Consider the following 25,619-nt stretch of genomic DNA (forward strand, 5'->3'; position numbering starts at 1 on the left):
TTGATGCATGTACATATTTTTTTAATTAATAGAAATATTATAAATGTCACTTTGCATTGAAGAGTAAAATTTATCACACTGCAATAATCTGGCTGTTTTTACGTCTATAATACAAGTGACATGAAGGCAGCATAAAAAAATCTAATGCCCGTCGCATTTCAACTCCAATGGAAAAATGAGGCTACCTGCAAATATAATGGAAGTTTCCAAAGCCTAGGGCTTTATCAAGGTCAGGTCAGCTATATGCAAATTATACTAGTCAAGTTCCTTTTAACTGGGCAATGTGCTTTTAGATGTGCTGTGGCCTATGTGTATAGTACTTAGTGTCATTCTTATACAAGTATTGTGCAACGCTTGAGTGGGTCCTTGCTCTTCAAGTGCGCACCAACTGAAATGCAACTGTAGACCACTGATGAGTACCTCAGTGTTGAATCTCTCAGAAAGTTATGGAAAGTTGGAACTGAAGAGGTTCCCCAACTAATTTTCTTTTCTTTTTTCTGAACATAAAATGAATCATCATCTCATGAATATGGATGGTCACAGATTAAAATTTAGAAATCATAAATTTCTAATTTTTTTTAAAGTCAGTTTCTTACATCATCTTGGAGGAAACCCAGCATGCATTTTCCATTTTGTTCTAGTTTCCGTATGAATAAGGCTTCCCTTAATTAACCTCTTTGTCTTAGAAAGAAAATATATCGGGGCCTGCCACGTAGACTGAAAATGCAGTTTAAGAATGGCTCTGAATGGCTCTGAATGCTTACAGAATTATGACAAATCTGCGCTTGAGTTTTTATTACTTTTTTCTTCTTGATTATTTAAACTCATTTGTCCCTTTAAATTGAGCTGAAAGAATAACATGCGGCCTTCAAGGTCTACCTAATGAGAGAGTTCCCAAGTCTGTCTACGCACATAGGCCACTTCACCCAAATCCCCTCCCTTCTTTGTCATTTCCTGTAAACGTTTTCCTTGGAGGGTTTTCAAAAGGACTTTGACGAGGCTCAGCCAAGCGATAGGATCTCCGCATGAAGGAAATGCACATGTGCAGACACTTTGGAACTTGCCACCTACTCAATTATTCATCAAAACTGGCTGGGGAAAATATATCTAAAGCAGCTTGGGTGACAAGGGATTCTTACAAAGATATTTCAACAGTGGAGGGGTCTGTTCTTGCTACTGAATTCTTGCTTATTAATTAAATGATGGATGTGATGTCCCCAGAATAATACTATATTTCTCCTTAGATGGAGTGCATAACCTACAGTATATGGTGATTTGCACAGGTCACAACATTGGCAATTATGAGGAAAGTAATTCCAAATGGTACTAGTGAATGTTAGAGGATAGATAACTGATCAACTGTAATCCCTGATGACTGTTGTCACTATTGGAGTCCCCCTGTAGGGTACCACATTGACAAGCACATACTTTGTAGCACCAGTTTACAATTGAAGTGTAAAAAGCTGAACAGAGCATACTATTCAGAGTCAAGACCAAGCATAAGGGGCTCTTTTCAAAGCTAACTTTTCTTTTCACAAATTATGTTTTTCTATAACTTATGTGCAGTCCAAACTTTTCAAATTTTTCTCAAAGTTATGACACGTGTTGAAAAGTACTTTGTCAAACAAAATACAGATTACAAAAGTTTGCAGATGAATTTTTCAATGTAAATGTAACTTTTTAAAATTGGAAATAACTTGGAAAAAATACTTTTAAGAGGTAAATTCAACAGTGTGCTGGTATGTAAATACTGTGTCTTTAGGATCCAGTGATGCATAAAATACACAGTTGCCAAACGATTCAGATATAACGCAATCATTTGTGCTGGTGAAAAAATACAATCAGCATATGTAAAAATGTCACTCGCTTGCTGGTATGTGCAGCCACTACAAGCTACTTACATGTATGGACTAGCCTAAAATAAATAAATTCATTAGCCGTTTCAAAAATTCTTTTTTGATCTATATATACTGTACAATGTAAACAAACATTATAAGGTTCACATTGTGATATACCAGTAATTTTCAAAAACCTTCACTCACACAGTCACGCTTACTCAATTTTCCATCAAGGACCAGGGGCCAATTTCATACAGCTGCGTTAGCACAAAATTTGCTAAAGCGCGAGAAAAACCTTGCTTGATAAATCAGGTAACCCAGTTAAAACTCCATGTGATGTGTATTGTTTTGGGATCGTATTTAGCTGTCTTTTGATTAGCCTGACAATCAGGTGGAGTTTGAGCTAGTAACCTTTGTTTTTTAAGCAAGTTTTTTTTCACACTTAAGCAAATGTTGTGCTTAAGCAGCTCTATGAAATTGGCCCCTGCGCTAGTTAGCACCTTCCAGTATTGGTGCAATCCAAAAATAAAAATGAACAGTCTCCAGTGTTGTGACCTTAGTAAGGTTAATAATGCACTGTGGCTACAAAGCCCTTATCACGACTTCCCTTAATTAGCTCCTTAGCACCTGCCATGAATTATAAGTAAATGTCCATATTTGCAGCTCCTATTAAAGATGGGAGGCAAGTCTTGTCCTTAGTTATAATGAGCTTAAAGGGCCAATGTGGTTTGCTTTTCTTGGAGACACATTTTGGGCAACTCTCTGCTGAAGAATGTGGGTAAACTATTCTTCCTAAACATTCCTTTTTCGTTATTTTTGCTGATTGTAAAATCAGGTTGAATGGGACACAAAATGTACAGGTTAATAACAACTTCTCAGGATTTTTGCTATACAGTAGGGACCTTCCTGAATCTCTAAAAACCTTCCACTATGCAGGAACCCACTAACACATTCCTGGTCAAAAATGGTATTCCAGAGGTCGCAGGTTCAAATCCCGCTCCACTCAATTTCTTTGTTCATCTTTAGAATGAATTGTACACACCTAGTCAGTTTCCCAAAAAGTCTGTTCAACAAGTAAAAGGACGTGACGCCTGTGTAAGGCGATGACAGAAAGTACCGGTATCTACATGTACCTCGATCAATTCTGCAAATCTTCCTAAACCTCCTACTTCATTCTGATGGACGTGACTGCAATTTGGGTTATTTCTGCTTCAGCCAAGACGTATTTCCCTGTTAAACCCTTATTTACACTTGGGGAGGGGATAAGAACCGGGCCTTGTGTAGTGAAGGGGAAGAAACATGGAATATTTGACATTGGATATTTGAATTACATGCAACATCTCTGACTATTTTGTGCAATTCTGGCCTGGTAACTACTACATCATTTGAATTATACTTACCTGCATTGTATTGCGCCTCCTTGCTTGGCCTGCAAAACAACAAAAGCCACACGATTACTTACCCAAGTAGTGAACAAAAAGGAATGAATTTAAATTAATACAAAGAAATCAGAAACTGACTTTTCTTGGAAAGATAAAAAATAGTGAGAAGAGTTGCATGTTCAAGTACACTATTGTATACTGCTTATCTAATGTTATATGCAGAGCACCATTGCACGACACAACATGCATTTGCAAATGTCAGACAATTTGCATGTCATTAGCATTAATCAATGGCATTATCCAAGGCCTCAGCTGGATTGCTATGTGAGAGACAATCAGGTCAGTGTAAATAGTGAACTGGCTTGATTGGATTCTGCAGGAGAACAGGCGATAAGTGTGATTCTGAATTTAGAAAAGTACACTTGAAGCTTTTGTTGTCCTCCAACAAACTAGGTCTATGGCATTGTCACTGAAAAGGGTACATGTCGGTTTCTCCGAAGGCAATAGTAAGTTGAGAGAGTTCAAGGCACTATGGAACCGTTAAACTATTCATTGTATAGGGCCTACACCTGTCATCAGGCTTTTATAAAAGCAAATATACCTAGAAAGACCTCTGATAAATTGGCATAAAAGAAATTTGCATGGACTGGAGACATTTGTATAAACAACCTACCAATAGTTCACGGCCAATGTCTCCCCTATACATATAACTGTGGACCAGTCAATACCTTGTTGACACTATCTATTTGCACAGACAGTTCTCGCACCTTTTATTGTGTCAACAATGTTACGAGGCAAAGGGATCTAGACTTTAGAGATGAGGGGATGATTGACGAGACTCAGAGACTTAAGGTGTTTAGTTGACTAATAGTACAGCATATATTCTCGTAAATCTGAGAATAATGTTGTCATTTGCAGACTGCTGGTAGAAACCATACCCCAGTGTTGAGGTTGGCATTTCAAAACATTTGAATTTATGCAATATTTTTTTCTTCTGGTAATCAATGCTTAGTGCTATGCACATCTCGGATTTTACAATTCCAAATCACAAGACAATGGTCAACTCTTCCCTAAATGCTCACCTACATATGTGCAATTTTTTTAACTCGATGCAAGATTTTTATACGCAGGTTGGATTTTTATCTCCTGTGATGCTCTTTATCCCAGCCCTTTATTTAAAATGTCACACGCATGCACATTCCGTGAAATGTTCATCCATTCATTGGATTCCAAGATACTTTCTTTCTGGAAAAAGGTCACACTAAATTTCTATTCAAGAACATCAGCACCGAGCAACCACTTTACAGCAAGCAGAGAGTGCCCATTTTTGCCTCCACGCCCTTAAAAATCTCAATGACAATAGATCAAATAACAGTGTACAATACTTTCCAGCACACATACAGTACGTCTATGTACAGGACGGACTGAACAACCACTTCTTGCACCCCCCCTGAAAAAAAAAATTACACGCATTGTAGGGTTTCTGTTGTAGTAAAGGTCAAAGGATGAACCACACAATAATTCCAGCTTAACGTACATTTCACAAAACTTAAGCTTCTTATTTTCCACTGTGATAATAAGATACAACGGAACCCTATGAGTTAACTCTACATTCCAACATAACAAATTACAGTTTGAGCTTGATTTCTTATTATTTATGTGTGTGATAGGTGTGTGAAGTTTACATCATGAACTACACCAACAATTTAGAATGCACATGGACATGTATATCTATCCTGTCTGTTATATTCAGAACTAATGAACCTTACGCAAAACATTTTCAAAAGACTCTTTGCCAGCTCAGAACTGCAGTTAGCCTACAACCGATAAGAATACTACAAACATCAATGACCATTTTGCATGACATTTCAGATTTGCAGAAGATGGTAAAATGTTGGTCTTTTCAAATATAAAATAGTTGTGTATGCCAGCCATTTTCCAGTAAGAGCCTTTGTTTCCATAGGGATACATACTGGTAGAACTTTTGAGCTATCCCCCCCCACAAAAGCCGTTGCTGGAAAGATGGCTGCCATTCACAACCTCCATTAGTAAAATAACAATCATGTGCCATGGGCCTAACCAGTCTAGTATGCTGTTCTGGGGGAAAAGCACAACATCAGGGGTCAAACAAGGTCAGGGGTTAAACAAGGTCAAGGGCCAAGAGATTCAACTGATCCACTCCAGGATCATTATCCAAAACCCTTGGCAAAAGTAATGTCACTTTGGATCCTTCGTCAACTTACCGTGGCCGTGCCCCATTAACTTCCCCTGAATTGTGGATGTTTGTCATGGAGGCACTTTTTCTAGGGGAACTGTGAAAGAGAAGAACTACAGAGTGTGGTGAGGCATACTACAAAGGCGTGCACACTACTGCTGTACACTTGCCCGCATATGTATGTGCCTGCCATGTGCCGCGCTTCATCCAGGTTAATCTACTTCATTTGCATTGTCAAAATATTTTCATTCTTTTATTGTTCAGGCCAAAATATGTCAAGTGACTTACACGGATCACTACCTGCACACGTACATGTATCCCTGTACAAGTTCATAGTGGTAGAAGAATTGCATGCCTACCCATTTACAATACCATACATATCTACAAGTACGGTACATGTACATGTACATTACACATTATAAGCAGAGTCTAACATGTACATTAATATGCACATACCGGTACATGTAGGCTACAACTCTACTTCAATTAGAGATGTATCTGAAATAGATGTATATGTGGTTCAGTATCAAAGCCACACGACTAAATTTTGAGCCACGCCCACCCTTGTCTCTTTCCATATGGTCAGAGTTGATTCACCAAGGTTTAGAACTTTTGCTACAAAGTCCTGTTTCTCATTGTAAAAAAATGCCTTCTACGTGCATGTATTTACATGTATTTACTACCATTCACCACTCGATTTCCAAATGAAGTAACCCCATAATTTTGGGTTCTGATCAACATGTGAAGCAGCTCTCTAATATGGTTCACATGTTTGTGGTAAATCACATTCACGCCTAGTAAAACTCAATTTAGGCCAGCTAATCACCGAGGTACAGGTAGGATGGATTTCATCATATTCATGCATTGTACTATCACTTGCAGCAAGTATTTTTGGAAACACAATAAGCCATTTGTGAGTTAAATTTGAATAAAATCTGGTGCACTGAGTTATCTGACTGCGTATAAACACAACAATTTGAATTCCCCAGACTAAAGACACTGTTGCTATACCTCGTGATTCAGGGCAAGTTTTCGCATAGCGACCACCATCTCTGGAATAGTCTGATTCCTTTGTGCCCTTCTTAACCATTGAGAACAGTGTATTGTTGCAAGGCGTCTCTTATGTAACTAAGCAAAAGCTTGCCCCGAATCACGAGGTATAGCAACAGTGGTTTTAGTAAGGAGAATTCAAGTTGTTATGTTCACATGAATTTAAAAACTCAGTGTACCAGATTTGGGTCAAAGTTAACTCGCAAAAAGGCTTATTGAACCAATCTGAAATTAAATACAACATTTAACTTCCATGTAGCTTCCCATTTGCATAGAGTTTCAGTAACCATCCCGCAGGAAGTTTGCCCACCTACAGTGACTACAAACTATGACACTAATATTACACTACCATTGCACAGCACTATGAAGAGTTGCAGTTTTCATGCTATGGCTTAAGAGTTTACAATGAAGAAACGAAGGTCGAACACAACAATGATGGCTTGGCACTTTAAATCCACACATACACGTACCTATTAAGGTGATATGTGTTTTGTACACAAAGTAAATATACCGTTACAACAGTTGAATGATTAACTTGCCGACTCAGACAAGTCTACAGCATCCACATTGCTGCAAAGCTAATTAAAGCAGACAATACTGTCTGCAATTCAGAAATGAAAACAATCGTTATATTGGTGTTGAATGTTAATTTCGATCTGACCAAACGTTGCAAGACTTGGTTGAATAGTAAACCTGATAAGCTACAGCACATCACAAGCAAAATGTTCCAACAGCTAGTCTTAGGCTGCAGTGTACACTGCTACCTGTACATGTAGCAACTACTGAGTAAAGGGTATTTCCTTCCTATATGTTCAGCATGACACATACATGTAGGATAGTGCATTACAAAGTGCACCTGTTGGGTGGGACTTTTACAACCCTTACATTCAATTTAAAATTTATCACCGAACATGCCGAACACCCGCATGTGTCCAGTGAAAAACTAGCCGTACCACCGGTGGTATTTTTTTTAAAGCCGTACTTCCAGTCCAGTTTCCACAGCTGATGAGCTGAATCTGCCGTAAATCAATGGATGATTTACACGTATATTTTACATGTTTCAGAGACTTCACTACGTCCATTGATGATTATCACAAAGAAAATTTAAGTGCAAAGAATAAGAAATGGTGTCCCCCTCCCAAAAAAAGGGGGAGAAACAGAACTTACTTTTTCCCAGGACTGGAGCGGGGCCTTCCAGGGGTGTGGGGACGCCCACTGGCTGCGGACCCAGGCCGCGGTGTCGAGCCTCGGGGAGAGGCTTTGACACCAGGTCTGGCGCTGTTGGGTCTTCCACTCATGATACCCTCAAAAAAATGACAAGAAACCAACCAGATCCAACTCAAACACTCCAAGAGTCCAAGGAGTACTAAAATCCACTTGTTCAGGCCCCCTCACACCCTTCAGGACTCCGTTCCACAAGTCCACACCACCAGAGCTAATGGCTGCCGACCATTAACTGCACAGACCACACTCCCAGCACAGATCACGGTAGCAAGTGGACTCAACAATGGAAATCCCGTACCACACACGACCAAAGTCCCACTCACTGAACACTACAACCAACAGCCAATGTGTGTAGCTGAACAAGTGCAATGTGTGTACCAGTACACGTATTGTACATGTGCATGCCATTCACTGGTATAGCAGCCAGTCCACACCCTCATTGAGCCAGTGAAGTGTAGTGAGGCTAGGCTTGCCTTGACTGGCTCTATTGTGCATGTGACCCAGCAGACTACACTTAAAGGAGCACTCTGTGTTGGTAGCAAAATAGAAAAAGGCATGCACATTTCAATGTATGAGTTACACAACTAAAAAAAATTGCAAATCTTAACAGAGCATCTTATCTACCGGTGCCAGTAATTTAGTAACAGTTCATTGGGGGGGGGTAAGTTTTCTCAAATTCTCCTGTTTAGGTTCTACTTTACCGAAAAACATGCAGCTTGCCCTGACAGAAGTTTTCATTTCATTTCTGTAAATATTTTTATTGAATTAATTTTCTATTCGTCAGATTTTTTTTCGTCAGAAACAACACATCAATAGACTGAATGTTTTTGTTTGTATGTGATGTCAAACCTGCTGTATTACCTACACTGTAAGCACTGAAAGTGGAACCCTCAAGGGTTAGGAAAAAAGAGTTTTCCACACAATGACTGAACAGTGAAAGAGTTCAATGCTGAATGTGTGTGGGGGTGCGCTTGTACATGGTGCCTTGTGGGGTACCAGAACAATGGAAGGTACCCCACAAGGCCAGTTTTGATCCTTGTGAGGAACTAAAGTGGTACCCCACAAGAATTTCAAGAAATAGATATTTTGAATTTACTCAAAAAGTAGGATTTTCAAGTGTCACTCATCTGTCGCAAATTGAAGAGTTTTATATAAGGGACATACGGTCGAAATTTCAACCCAGGAAACTGAATTTGGTTGCAATGGCAGTGATTTGAAATTTTTTCCGTGTTGTGTGGGAGTTTTGTACACAAAGGAAATACCCCACAAGAATACATATGTAAGGGTCTGTGTGAGTGTGTAAACACCTTCAATCGTGGACCTATAACAATAGGGGACAATAGGGTCCACGGTTGCCGAAGAGTCCACGGTTGGAAAACGTGTACAAAAGTTCCGAAAAAGTCAGAGTATGAACAAAAGAGGAACAATAGGGAGTCCACGACTGAGGCATTTACACACTTGTGTGTGTGTGTAGTGTGTGTGCCAGCAGATTACCTGAGAGTCAGTGGACTTTCAGAAAATGTGATAAATGTTGAAAGTGTCACCAGGGACAGATGAGTCTTTCAAAATCTGAAATGCCATAAAAAAAATTGTCAAAGTAAATGTCACATGTATCTAAATATCTGTCAGGTGCTTTGCTTTCACTGTATGTATAATGCTAACTTGTACATGTACCAGTAATTATCATTATGGGGAGGCATTCACCGCGTTAAGGGGACAAGTTCTTTCGTTAGGGAAATTTGAACCATTTGTGGGGACATCTGTGTGTCCCCACAATGTTTTCGGTCCCCACAAAACAGGTGAAATGTCGAGTATATGTCCCCACAACTACGGTGCGGGAGTGGATGTACCAGCACATGTATATGATAAACCTCTTTTGCTTGTTTACTTTTTTGTTTAACCCTACCTGTGGACGGGCATTCTTATTTGGAACCTTTCTGAATATTCCAAAACCCTCCACAAATAAAGAAGAAACTAAGTGAACGAGTAACACTTTCCCCAACTTTGCAATGTGGCATAAAGCCCCATGAATAGATGAAGCAAGAGTACAATAGGCTCCACCATCCCCAATCCTACACAATCTGTTAGAAGCCTCCGGCAGAGTTTACTTTTGCTCCCAAAGCAGTAGCCGCCTTGGTCAAGGTGCCATACTGTTCCTTTAACTGACCCAAATCTGAATTGGCGGGAAAACCAAGCCACTGCAGAGGCTGATAGCATCTAACTTCATGTATAAAACTCACAGCACACAATGAATGCAAAGGTAAGATGATAAAAATAGAATGATTACAAATACAGATGTTCAAGGTCTGTTGGATAATCCTGTGGCATGTTACAATTACAATGCAGGTTTTACCGGGACAGGGACCAGGTTTTTTGGGGTGAGGCCCTCTTTCAATAGTTGACTCAACTTACCAGGATGCGGGATACCAGTACATGCGATAACAAAGCACAGTAAAGTGCACATGTCCGTGTAAGTTACTGTGCACCACATACAGTATTTCTACCTCTCCCCAAAATTCTCAATATTCAGGAAATGTTAGTATTCTTCAGGAAAGCTTTGGAAGCTGAGAGAATAATTTGGATAAATTTCCAAAAATTTAGGAATTCAACGAGTAATTTTTTTACGGTTAAATTGGAGAAATACAACCTTTCCCCCCTTTCTTTCATCACATGTTCATACATTACATGTGTACAAGTACAAAGCAAGCAGGTACATGTACTGTAGGTGGTTACATGTACACGTATGTCACATGTATGCATGGTGGGTCTCTGTTTTACCTTTAGTGCTCGCCAGTGAGACAACAAATAGCAAGTAGGGAACAGTTTGAAAATTTCAAAAAGTACCCATCAAATTTCAACAAATTCAGGACTCTATTTCAGGAGGTTTTTTGACCTGTAGAAAACTGATTTCACACCTCTAAAGGCTCTGATGATATCACTAAGTTGTAGACTGTAACATTATAGACCAAAGAATACATGAGAAGTGAATTTTATGAACTTACACGAATGTTATAGACACACACAAATACATGTACATAAAGATCTAGGCATTATTTGTGTGTATATGTACACTGTACAGACATACAAATGTACAATATACTGGGTACTTGAAAATTCCAAAAGTACATGTACATGTACACATCCTAACTGAAACTTTGTGTTATAAATATTTACAACTTGATTCTGCTGTTAACACATTCAAAAGTAGGCCTATGGTAACACTACTGACAAAATATGAAATCTACGTGTAAAAGAGACTTTTCTTCCAAATGAAAATGGGAGATAATACGCATTGTAATTACAATGATTAAATCTTACTGCATTTTCTTTTTAACAAAATCCAAAAAAAAGAAAAATTAAATAGTAACAGTGCATTAGACCAAATGCTGATCACTTTCATTTCATATTAGCTTGCTTTTGGGATGCAACTTTTCACTTGCCAAAATGTTTAAACATGATTAGCGCACATTATGGCAGGCACATGCATACACTACTGATATGTGCAAACATGATGGAACTGGGAACACAGTATGGTTCAATGAAACATTTCATAAAGATAGGTTTGTCAAATACCTGATGACAGACGAGGGAAGAGGAATCCCAAACCAAGCATGCAATGACCCAACCCTATACCCTTATTACCCCTCCACTACAATGGTAAGGTCCACCGTACACACTATTACTGGCTGCTGAACAGAGAGATTCCCAAACAGTTTCTGGGACCTGCGAGTTGAGAATGCAAATTCTGTAAGAGACAATGTTAAGTTACAAAAGCTGCCTATATCAAACAAATCGTTGAAACGTCTTTTTCAAAACTTCCCCGATGGTCCATTCAACCATACTGTCCCACAATCCGAACCAAAAGTAGTGAAGTATTCAAGTCAAGACAAATGTGCACTGAGAAAGATTCAATATTACATGGCATACAACAAATTAATAGTCGAGTGGATTTCAAAACAACCTGCGTGTTGACATTCCAAATGCATAATTCACAAATGATACATACAAGTCATGAATATTAATGTCGGGAATTTTGTTAAAGTACAGCCCTTGTGGTGAAGGCCATTGTCGATGAATATCAATGAGGTTATCAACCACACCCTCCATGAAACATGCCATAAAGCATCATTAGTTGTTAATAACCTGCAAGAAAGTGATTCGTCCTTCAAATTTTTGCAGGTTGTCAGTATTTGATATTTCTTTCTGGCACTGAACCAAGGATGAGCTCTGAAATTACAACTGATGACTAAGATAGCCAAAGAGTCTATTGTCATTGATTTCTTGCATGACTACTTTCAAAACTATTTCCATTTCATTCTCACTCCTAAAATGAATGAGAAATTCCACAGCAAAATAGATCCAAATAATAAATGGATACAAAGAGTAATGATGGTCCCAAAACACAGTGAAAACGATGGACAAAATCTGAACGGACTATATTCACTTGATGAGGGGTTCTAGGGAGAGGGGTTTTTAACCCACTCTAAAATTTCTAAAATACCGGTAGGCCACACAAATAAAACAAAACCCATGAAGTAAGGATTCACTTTCAAGCAAGAGAGAATTCTTTTCTGGAAAAAACTTTCCACTTACTCAGACGGGAAGCTATAACTATCATGGGAGCCCCATTTTCTGAGTCTTCCGTCACTACCTGAGGAGCTGCTGCCAAATGACCCTGTTCTGCCCCGTCTCTGTGACTCCGGCGTGGCCGGTGAGAGTAAGATTTTGGTTTTGGACTTGGTGACATCATTGTACATGGGAGGTCTGGATGGCAAGGGAGAGTGGCTTAGAAACCCTGCAACAAAACATGAAGGGAAAAGATTACAAGGGAACTCAAACAAAACAAATTCCTTGTTATTTTTATGTTTGATGAATGCAAAGGAGCAAACATTTTAAACGTTTGAGGATCATTTTCCAATCAAACCGCTAAAAAATGGGAACTGGCATTACAAAAGAAATCCTTGGGGAAGGAGGTCCATGAATCTTTTTCAGTAAAATAAAAATAATTTTGCATCTGTCACAAAATTGTGCAATGATCTATTGTCTATTGACGAAGATCATAAATTCGGGTAAAGATATATCCTCCGTAACTGCACTTTCTCAACTCCAGAGTGAATTACAATACAAACAATGTGCCATCCAACCTCCTGAAGAATATCTTTGATACTACTCGGCAATATAAGTTATTTGCCTGGTTAAAACTGCAGCTTAATTACAGACTGAAGCAACCATCTTAAAAAGAGAGGGAAATGTACTGGAATCGGTATGTGAGCTGTCATTAACATAAATGAACATGTACAGCATACTAGTCCATGTACATGACAATCCACACTACTGATGAAGTGACAAAGAATCACTTGGAAATGGACTGCTCTTATCCAAAATCAAAACAGAGTGTATTATTGGGATAAATCAAAATCTATACTTCCACTTCTGGGATTTATTAAACTTCTTGGCAACTGCAGAAGGCAGCAAATTACTGATTTCTCTTTTTTTCTGAACAATAAAATATAACTAAAAATTAAACCAAAATATGATTTTAAAAAGTGGAAAAACAATGTTCTTGAGGTCAAATAATACAATGTATGTATTTCTAAACTCATAAACCACAGTTGAACACAACAAAACTCTACAAGTACATCAAAAACTCTGTTCAGCGAAGTATATGCCCAAATGTGCATCCATATTTCATAAAATACTCTGGGCTCGGTGCCATATGGCTCAACTGAACGTGTGACAAGTGTACATGTATGATGACCTTGTTGTTCATCTCCTTGCGGCAGACACACTTTGTAGGAGAAATTATATAGCCCCCTCTATATTGCCAAACAGTCAACCAAAACGCATGGGAGAAAAAAAGTTGCTGATATCAGTTGGCCAGTGCCATAAGCACCTGTCATACATGTACCTTAGGCCTATAGACGAGTCAGGATTTTTTACCAAAATGGCAAATCAAAAGTACAAGTCAAATGTCATGCAAAACGGGGATGGAAAACATCATGGTACTGCATCCAGATCTTAGGAAAACCTGGTGACTGCTTCTCAAACATGTTTTTTTTTTCCTAATACTATTATGAACAAAGAAATTGACTGAAGTGGGATTTGGACCAGCGACCCCCAGAATACCATACCAGTGCTCTACCAACTGAGCTATTCAGCCCTATATGTACATTGGGGGCTCTTTCCATTTGTCAATTTTACAGTAAACAGTACACAGTTACTGTACATGTAGGACTGTCAGATGTACCTGACATGTATTTACTTTGCACTGATGGATGAAACAACAAACATCCCTTCACCGGAGTACACAGTGAATGAACCACAACACTAATGCAAAGTGATCCAATAGATATTCAAGGAAAAAAAAGAAGAAAATCTTCAAAGTAGAAGTAAATAATTTCAAATACTTCTTGTGATCTGCATCTAACCTTTGCCAACTTTACTCCTTCACTGCAAAATCCAAAAGTTCAGTTAGAGACACTGAATCTACCTACAGGTAATGCAGCGGTGCTTCAGGAGACGGCATACAGTTAGTGCAAGAGTTAACAGTGATGCACAGAGTGTGTGCGCTATTAGTACAAGGGCTTACCTGTCAAATCTTTGATTTTGAAAGGTCCTTGCGGTACCCCTGTAAGGTGACATCCATAGTGCAGAGGGTGTTAGGCTTCACAAACCAATGAACCAGCATTCCCGATGAAGAGGAGATACAAACGTTCTATGCACCTAGCAGTGGCATGCTCCGAACATGAGTTGGGCGAGGGGATGGCCGCTTGGCTGGTTGCTTGCTTGGTTTTTTTTTTTAGATCATGCAATGGGGGTATTGTTTGGCAGCCTAGGGCAGGGGGGAATGCAGGTTTGCAGAGCGTGAGTCTCAGCTGAATACCAACATGTACCATGCAGCACATGACAAATTAATTTGCATGCAATGATAGACAAAGTATAAATCAAGTTTTTCACAAAACACTGTCTTCTTGCCTTTTAGTCAGTTATTCCCTGATCTCCTGCAATCGCGGAGTTTAATGGCATACATGTAGAAGAGATGTATTCCATGGCGTGTAGACTTCTTTGCACACAAACTTTTGAAGTGCAATGGAAGCTACATGTACATGTGCACAGCTTTTTGGCAACTCCATTATTTCATCCAATCACAAAAACATTAAAGTGGACCAATTTGAAAGCAACAAAAAAAACTCAGATGTACTTTAGTGACTATGATTGGAAATTCAATCTTTGGGCAGCAACGCAAAATGGCAAGATGACTGTGCATTGTCTGTGTTAGTAAGCATGCACATAAGCTACCAAAATAAATTCTAGTAGGTAATGTACATGTACTTTTAACATGATAAGCAAAGAAACAAAAGCCCCAACAAGGTACATGTACCTGGTACAAAAACATGAATATCTACAGTATGTATGCAACCCACATTTGTACCAGTATGTTCATGCAATTTATTTTTTTATTTTACAAAGTCCAATCACAGTGTACCGGTACATAAAGGAGTACACGTACATGTACCATATACTTTTTGAGGTACATATACAACATACATGTACAGGTCTATCACACATGTACAGTATGCATCACTTTTTTAAAAGGAGCCAAAATATTTTAACAATTACAAAATTAACTTCATCCAAGAAGCACTTTTTAAAAAATCAGTTCACATACCAGGTACATATCTCCAAACTAAATGTACATGTACAATGTAACAGGCCTTCGCACAAATGTCAACTTGCCAGAATTAATTTGCACAGCCAATGGTGCAAACAATACTTTGCCAAGTCAACATACAATGTATGTTGAACCAAAATAAAAACATGTACATACATGTAGATGCATACATGTACATGTACCGGTACCTCAACCTCCCATTCATTTGCTGTCATAATATGCAGAAAGTTTAGAAAGTCTGGCAACTACAAGTATTTGAAGGTACGTACATGTATTTCAATACTAGCACTAGGTTCCAGCAATATGCGTTTTATTCAAAGTTTAACATTCATATTTTGCTTTGCAAATTAATGGATAAGAGAATTTAACCACAAATGCAAACAGCTGTAAATGTACATGTACCAAATAATCTGTTTTAAATATAAAGCAGTTACATGTACCGGCACCTGTAAGATTATGGGGAAATTTCAAATTCTCACAAACATTTCAAATTAAATGCACATACGGTAGATTCGTCTGACAGAAACCAATTTGTTCCCCAAAAAAATCAATAACACAAAATATGGAAAATTCAAGCTGACTCAGTTAATGTTTGACAACAAAATACATGCAAAATGTGCAAGTCCCTGGACATTCATTGAAATGGAATGGATGGTGCATTTTTCAGCAGGTTTGGAACCAGGCAGCGAGAAGAGCAGGAAAAAACATTCCATCAAGAATATAAGTATACAGAAAATAAACCGATCGACTGAGCTTGGTGGATGATCATTCTTCTTTAGATTTCAGCCCTTTACAGTGGTGTACATGTACATGTATGTACCATCAATTTTGTTTATCACCGGTATTTATATATTTTAAACAATGCTGACATACTTTGAAAACTTACTACTGCACTAAGGTACAGTATGCATAATTACAAATATCTAAAAATGTGCCTGTGTACTAAAAATAGCTTGGCTTTTCAAATGTTAGTGAGCATTTTTAATTCTAGTAGACTTCCAAACGTTCCATACTTGAAAATTCCACTTACAGAATACTTATTACCATTATATCGTACATGTACAACTAACAATAAAAATTGTGTAAGTTTTTATTAGTGTGAGGCCAACAATACATGCAGCACAGGTCTAGTACGGGACAAAAGACTATGACGCCTCAGTCACAGGGTTCTATGATAATGAATTCTGACAGGCTATTGTCTTTTGCAGCAGATGTTCCAGCTCCATGCCACACATGATGGGAAATATGCATGAGCTGTTGGCAAGAATGGTGCCCAGACAAATGTTCAACCAGGCCAGTCAGTGAGTTAATTGTCAATTTCAGCCGGCATTTATTAACATTTCCAGAACGTCACTGCCAGGTTTAAAATGAAACATTTAAAATGAATGCGTCATTTTCATGAATTCATTTTTCTAATCATGCATCACTAGTTATATATGCACATGTACCTGCACAAGTGCACATAAGCAAATGACTTTTTTTAATATAAAATGGAATGGTTGGGGAAGTACAAACACATAGACACCACACAAGGCACCATATTTCAAAATACATGTACATGCATCAAACCACTTCATGCAGTAACTTGTCAGACAAATCACCTCCCCCCCCAAAAAAATCTCCAAATTTCGGAGAAATGAAAAAAATATTACTTGAAAAGAGATGAGCAAGCACTGCTGTGCACGAAACAAAACGTGGGAAAAGAAAGTGCACACTGACTTAGTTCAGCCAGACAGTGAGAAGAATACTATCAAGCAAACCAAAAAGATAGATTCAAGATGTACGGTAGGCTGAAGTTTTTATGGAGCATGCAAATGTTTGACGAAACTGAAAATCCTCCGATGAATGTACCAATTAAACAACCAAACACTCTGGATGACAGCAAAATCAATGAGAGTCTATGTATGTACATGTACATGTACATGTATCTTACCAGCAGCAAAAGCGAGACATAATGTAAAATGTACGGTATTGTGATAAATGACCAGCACTACATGTGGTACTTGACAATACTGTAATACTCTGTTCATACATGTAGTTCATGTACATTGTACGTGTACCCTACAGCTTTCAACAACACCTACATGACTGTCAAGAAAGCAAAAAGACATTTTACAATGTAACTGGGGTACATGTCCTCGATCCTTTTTGGCCTTTTTCCATACTTGATTGTAACCATGGTAATTGTCAAGAAATTTGGGTTTTTGCAACTGAGCATTTCCATTATTTGGGTAGTGGTACTGCACCCTCATTTGCTTGGTCAATTTTGAATGTTTAAAAAGTGCACTTTACAGTTCACTCAACTCCAAACAAATTTCAAATGTTTCGTACACTGAAGAAGAGTTTAAACATGCACAAAAAGTGATACTTAGAAAAATTCACTGCACTGATCCTTAAGCACCTTCAATCGACTTTAATCTTCCTCTCCGTCATCTAATTCTAAATGACGCTAACAGCTTCACACGTTAATGAGTGCTGTTAAATGTACATCAAAGTATCGAGTGTCATTTGTAAAATCCCCCTGAGAAATACTGCTGGCAATTTTCCCCATGCGCAGTCCCACTCGACTCAAGTCATTTCTATATCCCAATCAATGCTCTGTGAAATCTGGAAAATTGAATGAGCCCCCAGACATGCCACATAATGCACCTGTGCTGAGGCAGCAGACTTATCACATTGCCCAGACACAATCAATGCATGTACCGGTACAGTACTCACCTCGCTGTGAATTTTTACAAGACTCTAATGTTGCTAATCTTCTTACTACATCAGCCAGAGCTGCTTTGAGACACGTTATCTCATCTTCTTGGTCTTTAACCTGTCCCTCCAGCTTGGCAACACGCTCATACAGATCAAAGCCATAGTCGGGTACATCAGGGTTTGTCGGGTACAGAAACTCTTCTGTGAAATGAACGTCAAGATGAACTTTAAATTTCAAGGTTGTTGTGCATATGGCATCATTTTGTGAAAAAGGCAAAGTTTATGTGGCTCTGAGTCCACATCTTCAACTTACTGAATTTGGGACTTTGGACTGTCAGTTGTTATTGAGGCAATGACTTGAAAGGCTCATATTAATTTACAGTAAAAGACAGCACATGATGCTAGCAACAAGCCCAAGTCCAAAGTCTACCAGAGGGAGGACTGAAAGTCAGTCGGTCTGTCAGTTGGTCAGGAAGTTGGTTTGTTGGTCAGTCAGTCGGTCAAAAACTGAACAGACACTGAATTGTTCAGTGCTGTCACTGACTGACCAGTGCTGTGTACAATGACTATGAACCAGTACATGTATTAGTTAGTACATGTACCTTAACATCTACCATCACTGTAGTTGAATTTTTAAACTTTTTTAAGGAATCCGGGAGACAAACGCAAATAAGATTACAACATAATATGACCTGCAGCCAGAAAATATATCAAAAACCTTGGTTCTCATAAAATATTAGCTGGATATTAGAACATGCAATGGTTTGCATGCACACTATGGATAATTTACCAAAAGGCTTTGGTCTTTTTGCTCTTCCCTTGTGCGCCAACTTGATCAACGGTTGTGTCTGCCTGTTTCCCCTGATGACACCCACCTCGTCCTCAATGGAATCAACCTCATACAACTCGGATGTATCCCACAAGTCCCTGCCACTACCAAAGTCCCAAAGGTCATCCGCCATTTTGGCTTATTGACAATTCATCAGATGAAACACACCACTAGAACGCATGCACTTGGCTGTCAAGGTGCAAGTCACACTGTACCAGCATATTTTTTTTTTCACAAGCGCGTGTTTACATTCACAAAGCAGGAAAGAATTCATTAACATATTCCGCCGTACTTGGGGCAGAACTTCAGAGCAGAGACTCGAGCTCGTGGGGACCTCTTTCGGGGCTGTGACAGGATTTCCTTCCCTAATTTCCTGGATTCAGATACTGAATGACTGCCAGACATGCCATCCAAAAAATGAAACTGAAATATTTGATGTTCCCATAATCAAAATGAAATGAAAGAATGTAACATGGTATAAACACACAAGTCCATATTTATGGTTTACATGTACATTCGCTCATACATGTACACACATGTACATGCACAATGTATCGGTACTAGTAGTTAACACTGAGAAAGTGATAAACTTCCAACAAGAACAACCTTAATAATCTGGGCATTTTCCAGATAAGATTCCCATAACACTAATGAATCAGGCTTAGCGGTAAAAGTAGTTTGTCACTACAATACTTACTTACAAATGGGTCATTTTATAAACTTGGGGTCCAATTTTATCAGGTCCCTATTACATCTGGTATATATGTACTCATACATGTATGATCTTTGCCGTGCTTATACATGTAGGGTAATTTTAGAACAAATTCTTCAATTTCCAAAAGTGATTTGCACATTACCTACCCAACAAACAAAAAATAGCTGGAGTCACTGGGTGGCGGAACGAGGGGGGGCTGTTGTACCCCCCTTTGAAAAGGTACATGTAGTTATTTTGCCCTCCCCCACTTTATAGGCCTACCAGCCCTTAGAGGTGTACAGTGTACATTGCAATTTCATTATATTGTATTCTTTTCAGTCTAATGGCCAGGTCTTGCCCCTCTTCCACTTTTAAAACTATTCCGTCACTTTTGTTGAGTCCATTTCAATGATGCTTAGCTAGATGTAACAGGAACAGAAAAATGTCACACGTCACGACCCCAAATTTATAAAATAAGCAAAATCTACAACTTTTGCAAGAAATTTACATGTACATGTATATCCAATGTACCACACATTGGGGAGTCAGGTTGGCATAGCGTTTCTGTCCTCACCTTTTTACCTCTGCGCCAGGGTTCGATTCCTGTTTAGTCCACATGTGAATTGGGTTTTCAGTCCTACATGTACATGTAGCTACCTGATTCCGTGAGTTAACCAGAATATTTTTCTGGGGTTTCCTTCCACCTCTACTGTCTCCTCTCCATAGCTTTCTTTACTTTGAGGAATCCTTGGTTTATTACCAGAAACACTGAATAGTATTAATATTAATAACATACAACATAACTACAACTGCATGTACAAAAGACCATAAGTACATGTACATTATACATGTACATGTACATTTAGAACTGTTTTGCAATGCAAAAGTTGCAGAGTCCCTTTATAGAGCATGCCAAGTTGTTTTTGGCATTTACATGTACCACAGCTTCACTGTTTCCCTATTCAATTCATCAACACAATCATAAAATGGACATACCAGTAACAGGACAGGTTATTTTTGCATGTGTAAGAGATCAATGTCTGAACTCTGACAACATCTAGGGTATGGTACCTGAAAGGGGGCAGATTCAAGAAGGCTTTACACTGGCCAAGGGGAGTTTCTCTGACTCAGAAAGGCCAAGCTAAGAATTTAGAAGTCAAAGAATGAATGTTTTATTCATCACTCCTGCAATCTGAACACCTCAGTTCAATGCATCAGTCCCTAGGCTATTCCGTTAAGCTCTGAAGCTGAAGCTTTTCACATGTTCAGCGTAAGCATAGGCACATCACATTTATCAAAATGTTAAAGGTGTGCTTGGTGGTTGGTCGGAAATCTTGGGTTTAAAATCTACCTTTTACGTGCCATACACATCAGCATCCTCAACAGTGTTCTATCACCATCTGTATGTACCAGTACTAGAGGAACCAAATGATATGGGTGAGCTCCTAAGGTCAGTCATCTTTAGCCTGTGACTGTGACATATGCCTCTCAGAGGAAGAGCCAATTATTGAGACATCACTATGCGATTGTGAAGCCAAGAAATCCCAGAGGGATTTATGTTTGGTGTCGGAGTCTTCCAAATATGGGTCAGAGCTTGTGGGCAAGTTAAGTTCAAGACTATTTGGGAGATTTCAAATATTCGGGACTTCAATAAACCAAGCAGGGATGTAATGTGAATCCCAACACAATAAAGATACACTGTACCTCAAAGTACAGTGCATGCAGGTCTACCACACTGATCAATACTATAGCTGAGTGCAAAGTTACACATTATTGTATGATAATTATTGATACACAATATTAGCATGTGCATCATACAGCAAGAAAAATACAGTACATGTACATTTACAATGCACAGAGGATGTACTTTACACAGCTACCGGTACACACATGTACATTGACTGTGCTACATGTATACCAGTACATGAAATCACTTTCCCAACACATTATAATGTACATGTACTAGTCCTGGAAAGTACTTTCCCGAGTACAGTGAAGTTCAGGCATACATACACACGTATGTATACATGGTATATGTACATTACATGTACTTGTGATGTACACGACACTGATGACTGATCAATTCATCAAGAGCTCATAGTTCAAACAACTGTGTTGTTGATTACCTCCCAACCAGTTGCCCAATCAATGACGTGTGACACTGCATCAGTAATTTCAAGTATCACAGCAAATGTTACACATACTAGTACATGTACATATGTACCCAAATATATCTTAGAAACGGGACTAGTGCAAACGATTTGGCAGGTGCTATTAGCTTTATTGCAGCCATGGTCTGAAGAATGCAATTGGTGAACCCTGTTTTTTTGCAAAGTAGTATACATATGTATGAACAGTCTGCCTACCGGTAGCTCTTCTTCAACAAGACTAATTAATGCTAATGACTATTTCATTTCAACAAGACAAGCATAATTAAATTTTGTGAGAATTAAAGAATTAGATTTGCATGATCGAAAATAAAATTGACAGTGCGTGTAGAAATGAGTGCTTTCCCGTCCCTGAAATTCTTTCAACATTTTAAATTTTGTTTTGAGTGGGCTGTTAAACTGTGGATCCAAACAAGTAATCCCCTGCTTACTACAGCCATGCATAAATCCATGTGCATACACTCTACACGTATCTTTCATATCATTTGATGTCAGTCTGGTTGCCGTGGCAAAATCCAGGGATATTTTAGAATTATGTAAGGTCTTTTGCACCCAAAAATGTGATATTTCTGTCACAATCATGTGCTTCTTGGCAGATACTTCTAAGGAGGTCAACCACAGAATGACAAAGTTTTTGGTTATGTTTGTTTTTTTTCAACTTTTGGCTTTTCACACTCTTGAGATCCCCAATATGTCTACAGTATACCCTAAAGATTTAAGACTGTAAATACTGCCAATAATTTTTAATCATTTGCAGATCAGATCAAAGAAATGCATCCTTCTTGGCTTCCAGTGCCTTTGCTGAAATGTATCAATTTTTATTGCAGCCCTTTTCCTGTGAGGAAAATGAGGCCTTTCCCAGATCACATGATGGCACTACTACTTTAAATGGCGGAGCAGCAAGGCCAAATTAACAGATTAACGACTCAGACTTCAGCAGACTGAGGAAAGTTTAGCTTCCCTTGACAAGGGAAAGGTGTGCATATGGACACAATATTAAAACCTGCCTTCAGCTAACTGTCAAGACATTTTTTAGACAGGGTGCATCACAAATGAATCTGTAAGTCCCACATTCTCGATGTGCACACATTCCTGAATGCTGGAATACCAGTGTTACCTCAGAGGCCTGAATTATGCACTGGCTAAATACCACATCCAAATCCAAAGCCTGTCAATTCACACAAGCCCAATGACCCCTCCCACGAAAAGAGGCTGGGGGTTCAATCTAACCCATGCAGTCCTTTTCCAAAGGCACTTGGCATGAACACACAACTGCCAACAAAATTTTGACCCTAATTGAAAAACAATCATCAAATTAGTCAGCAATCACTTTGGTTTCTTCTACAGTCTTTCCTAAGTTCAATAGTTCTTTGGGCATCAGTCTGAATTATAGATGTAAATTATGCTAGATTAATGCAGCATCTAACTACATGTACATGAATCTAACCAATTTTACCATTGCAGCCTCCGAGGTCATATGTTTTAATGCATGCACTCACACTAGGATTAATTTTAGCTGGCACTGACACTATTTTTGACTGGTTGTGAGACAGACATGCATTTGACAAGGACTTAATCAGGCTGATTGGGTTTGATGGATTACTTGCATACTGTAACCTGAACTTTGTGGTATTTTACAATCAGATACGTACCCTCTCAAGGGGAATACGGTGTATTGTGATGTTCAACATTAAGTCCATATAAAAAAGCTAAATTTTACAGACTTAATTATCTGATAGGCACAAGCAAGAATTTTACAGGCACGTACATGTACAGTTCCAAACATTCTCTTGCTACAATACTTACTGTATGTCACATAATTTATAAGATATTTGCAAAAGAAGTTAGGGCCTAAAAGAAGTTTAAAAGTGATATCTCAGTTGCTTGGCAACCATGGATAGACAATCTGTGTCTAGTTTCAAAGCTTTTTTTCTACATTTGTTTCAATCACAATGCACAGTCCTGTGTGTGCATGTCTACTTTACATGTACATTTGCTACATCAAAATTTATCAACCTGCTGTTCAATGACTCACTTTGCAAGGTTTGAGTGTTTCCACATTCACTGTTCATTAGCTGTGTCCTTAGGAACGTTTAACAAAGGCTACAAGTCCAACACATGGACATTTGTCACATCTGTCTATTGATCCATCTACCGTACATGTACTGTTGGGCTGCCTCTGTACACATTACATGGATCAGCAGCTGTCCGAAATTTCATTTGCTATCAGTGAATGGTCATGATTTCCTCGATTGAAAATATGGTGGTGAAGACAGTAAAAGCATAATATTGTACTTAGTCCATTATCTCTGTATTTAGCAGTTTTTAGAACTGGCAGTTATTCTACAGCTTAAATACTAAGAGACAACTTCAATTGGAAAAATCTGCAAATTCTGTGAATGCACATGTGAAATGCAGACATTGAATAAAGACACAAAAATAATGTAGAACCTCAGCAGAGAATGAAAATAGATTCCATTTAAACACACCATTCGGGGTACAAGTATTGCCCAAGTGCACATCCAAGGACGAATACATAAATATTAACATAAGGTAAGCCCAAGGAGGGCACAGTGGTGCAAATTATTGAATGTGTGAGGGTCTTTTTACGTCCACATCCTAATATGCACATGTAACAAATCTAACGAAAGCAATTTAGACTCATTTGCTGGTAGTTTCTGCAGTTCTGGACATCTTGCTTCCAACTCCTTGCTCCCCCCCAAAAAAAATCATGCTTGGCACACAGCTGCACCTACACATGTAGGTGTACTTTGAACTGAATTTAAATCATCAAGAAAAAATTAAAAATTCAGACAGTAACTACACACCTTCCAATGACTAAAATTATTACGTGTCCGGTATGTTCTGTTCCTCATTCTGTGAGTATACCAGGATGGGCATGTCCACCTCATGACAGAACTGCCCAGCAGGAAAATGGTACTAGTACCAACAGACACGCATAAATTTGTTTTTCTTAACAGTTTGTAAATATGTCCTGCACATGAGCAAACACTGCTGACATTTTTTTTAAAGCTCATATACATGTAACCACTTGTGAAAAATATATACCGGTACATGTAGTCAGTACATGTACAGGTACACATATGGTACACATACGTGTACATGGTATACCAAACACTAGTCAGGATGTTGCAATGCGCATGTAATGCTGTTCAACATTACATGTCGAACACATACATGTACCGGTACCTGTACACACATACATGTACATGTCTGCAAATATCTCCTTACGACCACCATGAAAATGGACAGGTCTGTAAGAGATGTTATCATTTCTCTTTGAAGTGATTCAAAGTAAATAACCCATGGATAATATTTATGGATCTCCCTTTACACAGAGGAAATTCAGTATATGAATCTGAACCCCCATATTGATATGAGTACACTTCCAGTATTCCAAGAATTTTTATAGTTCATGTACATGGTGTTTCCTTCCTGTCTGCTTAAACCCTATACCGGTAGGTACATCATCGAAGTGTATGTTTGTTCACACTAGATGAACCATGGAATGTACAAAGTTGGGGGGGGGTTTAATTCACAAGATATTCTGCCAAACTATGAAATTTCTGTGTTCTGGCAGAAAATGGCAATTCATAATCAAGTAATCAAGTACTGTAGTCACAACCATGATACAATAAAACAAATCAGCTGGTATGCTGTACACCCAGACACTGAGGAATTTGTAATATTTCCAATACACTATGCAACAGGTAGGCCCAGTACCATGTAAAAGTACCTGGATTGTGCACACACCTGGACCAATACACCTACACAATGTGCTCACAGTGTGAAGTGCAGTTACCAAACTCCCAGCAGGTTATTTTAT

General features: G+C 38.6%; 1 protein-coding gene across 4 annotated transcripts in view; it reads right to left on the minus strand.

The window, feature by feature from the left end:
• Window positions 1–25,619, minus strand: part of LOC147800612 (77 kDa echinoderm microtubule-associated protein-like) — a 51,908-nt gene that overhangs the window by 23,281 nt on the left and 3,008 nt on the right. Inside the window, exons 1-6 of one of the 4 annotated variants that reach the window (XM_087141421.1) lie at window positions 18,872–19,058; window positions 18,100–18,282; window positions 14,299–14,337; window positions 12,303–12,504; window positions 5,464–5,532; window positions 3,239–3,267 (exon numbers count right to left, since the gene is read on the minus strand). In XM_087141421.1, coding sequence (XP_086997547.1) covers window positions 3,239–3,267; window positions 5,464–5,532; window positions 12,303–12,504; window positions 14,299–14,337; window positions 18,100–18,282; window positions 18,872–19,043 — 694 coding nt within the window. In that variant the 5' untranslated portion in view covers window positions 19,044–19,058. Of the gene's footprint in view, window positions 1–3,238; window positions 3,268–5,463; window positions 5,533–12,302; window positions 12,505–14,298; window positions 14,338–18,099; window positions 18,283–18,871; window positions 19,059–25,619 lie in introns of those variants that run through there. The other 3 variants (XM_087141435.1, XM_087141427.1, XM_087141431.1) reach the window with 3 other exon arrangements.

Source organism: Acanthaster planci, linkage group LG01, assembly GCF_054643075.1.
Source record: "Acanthaster planci isolate LZ-2023a linkage group LG01, COTS_SCS, whole genome shotgun sequence".
NCBI lineage: Eukaryota > Metazoa > Echinodermata > Asteroidea > Valvatida > Acanthasteridae > Acanthaster > Acanthaster planci.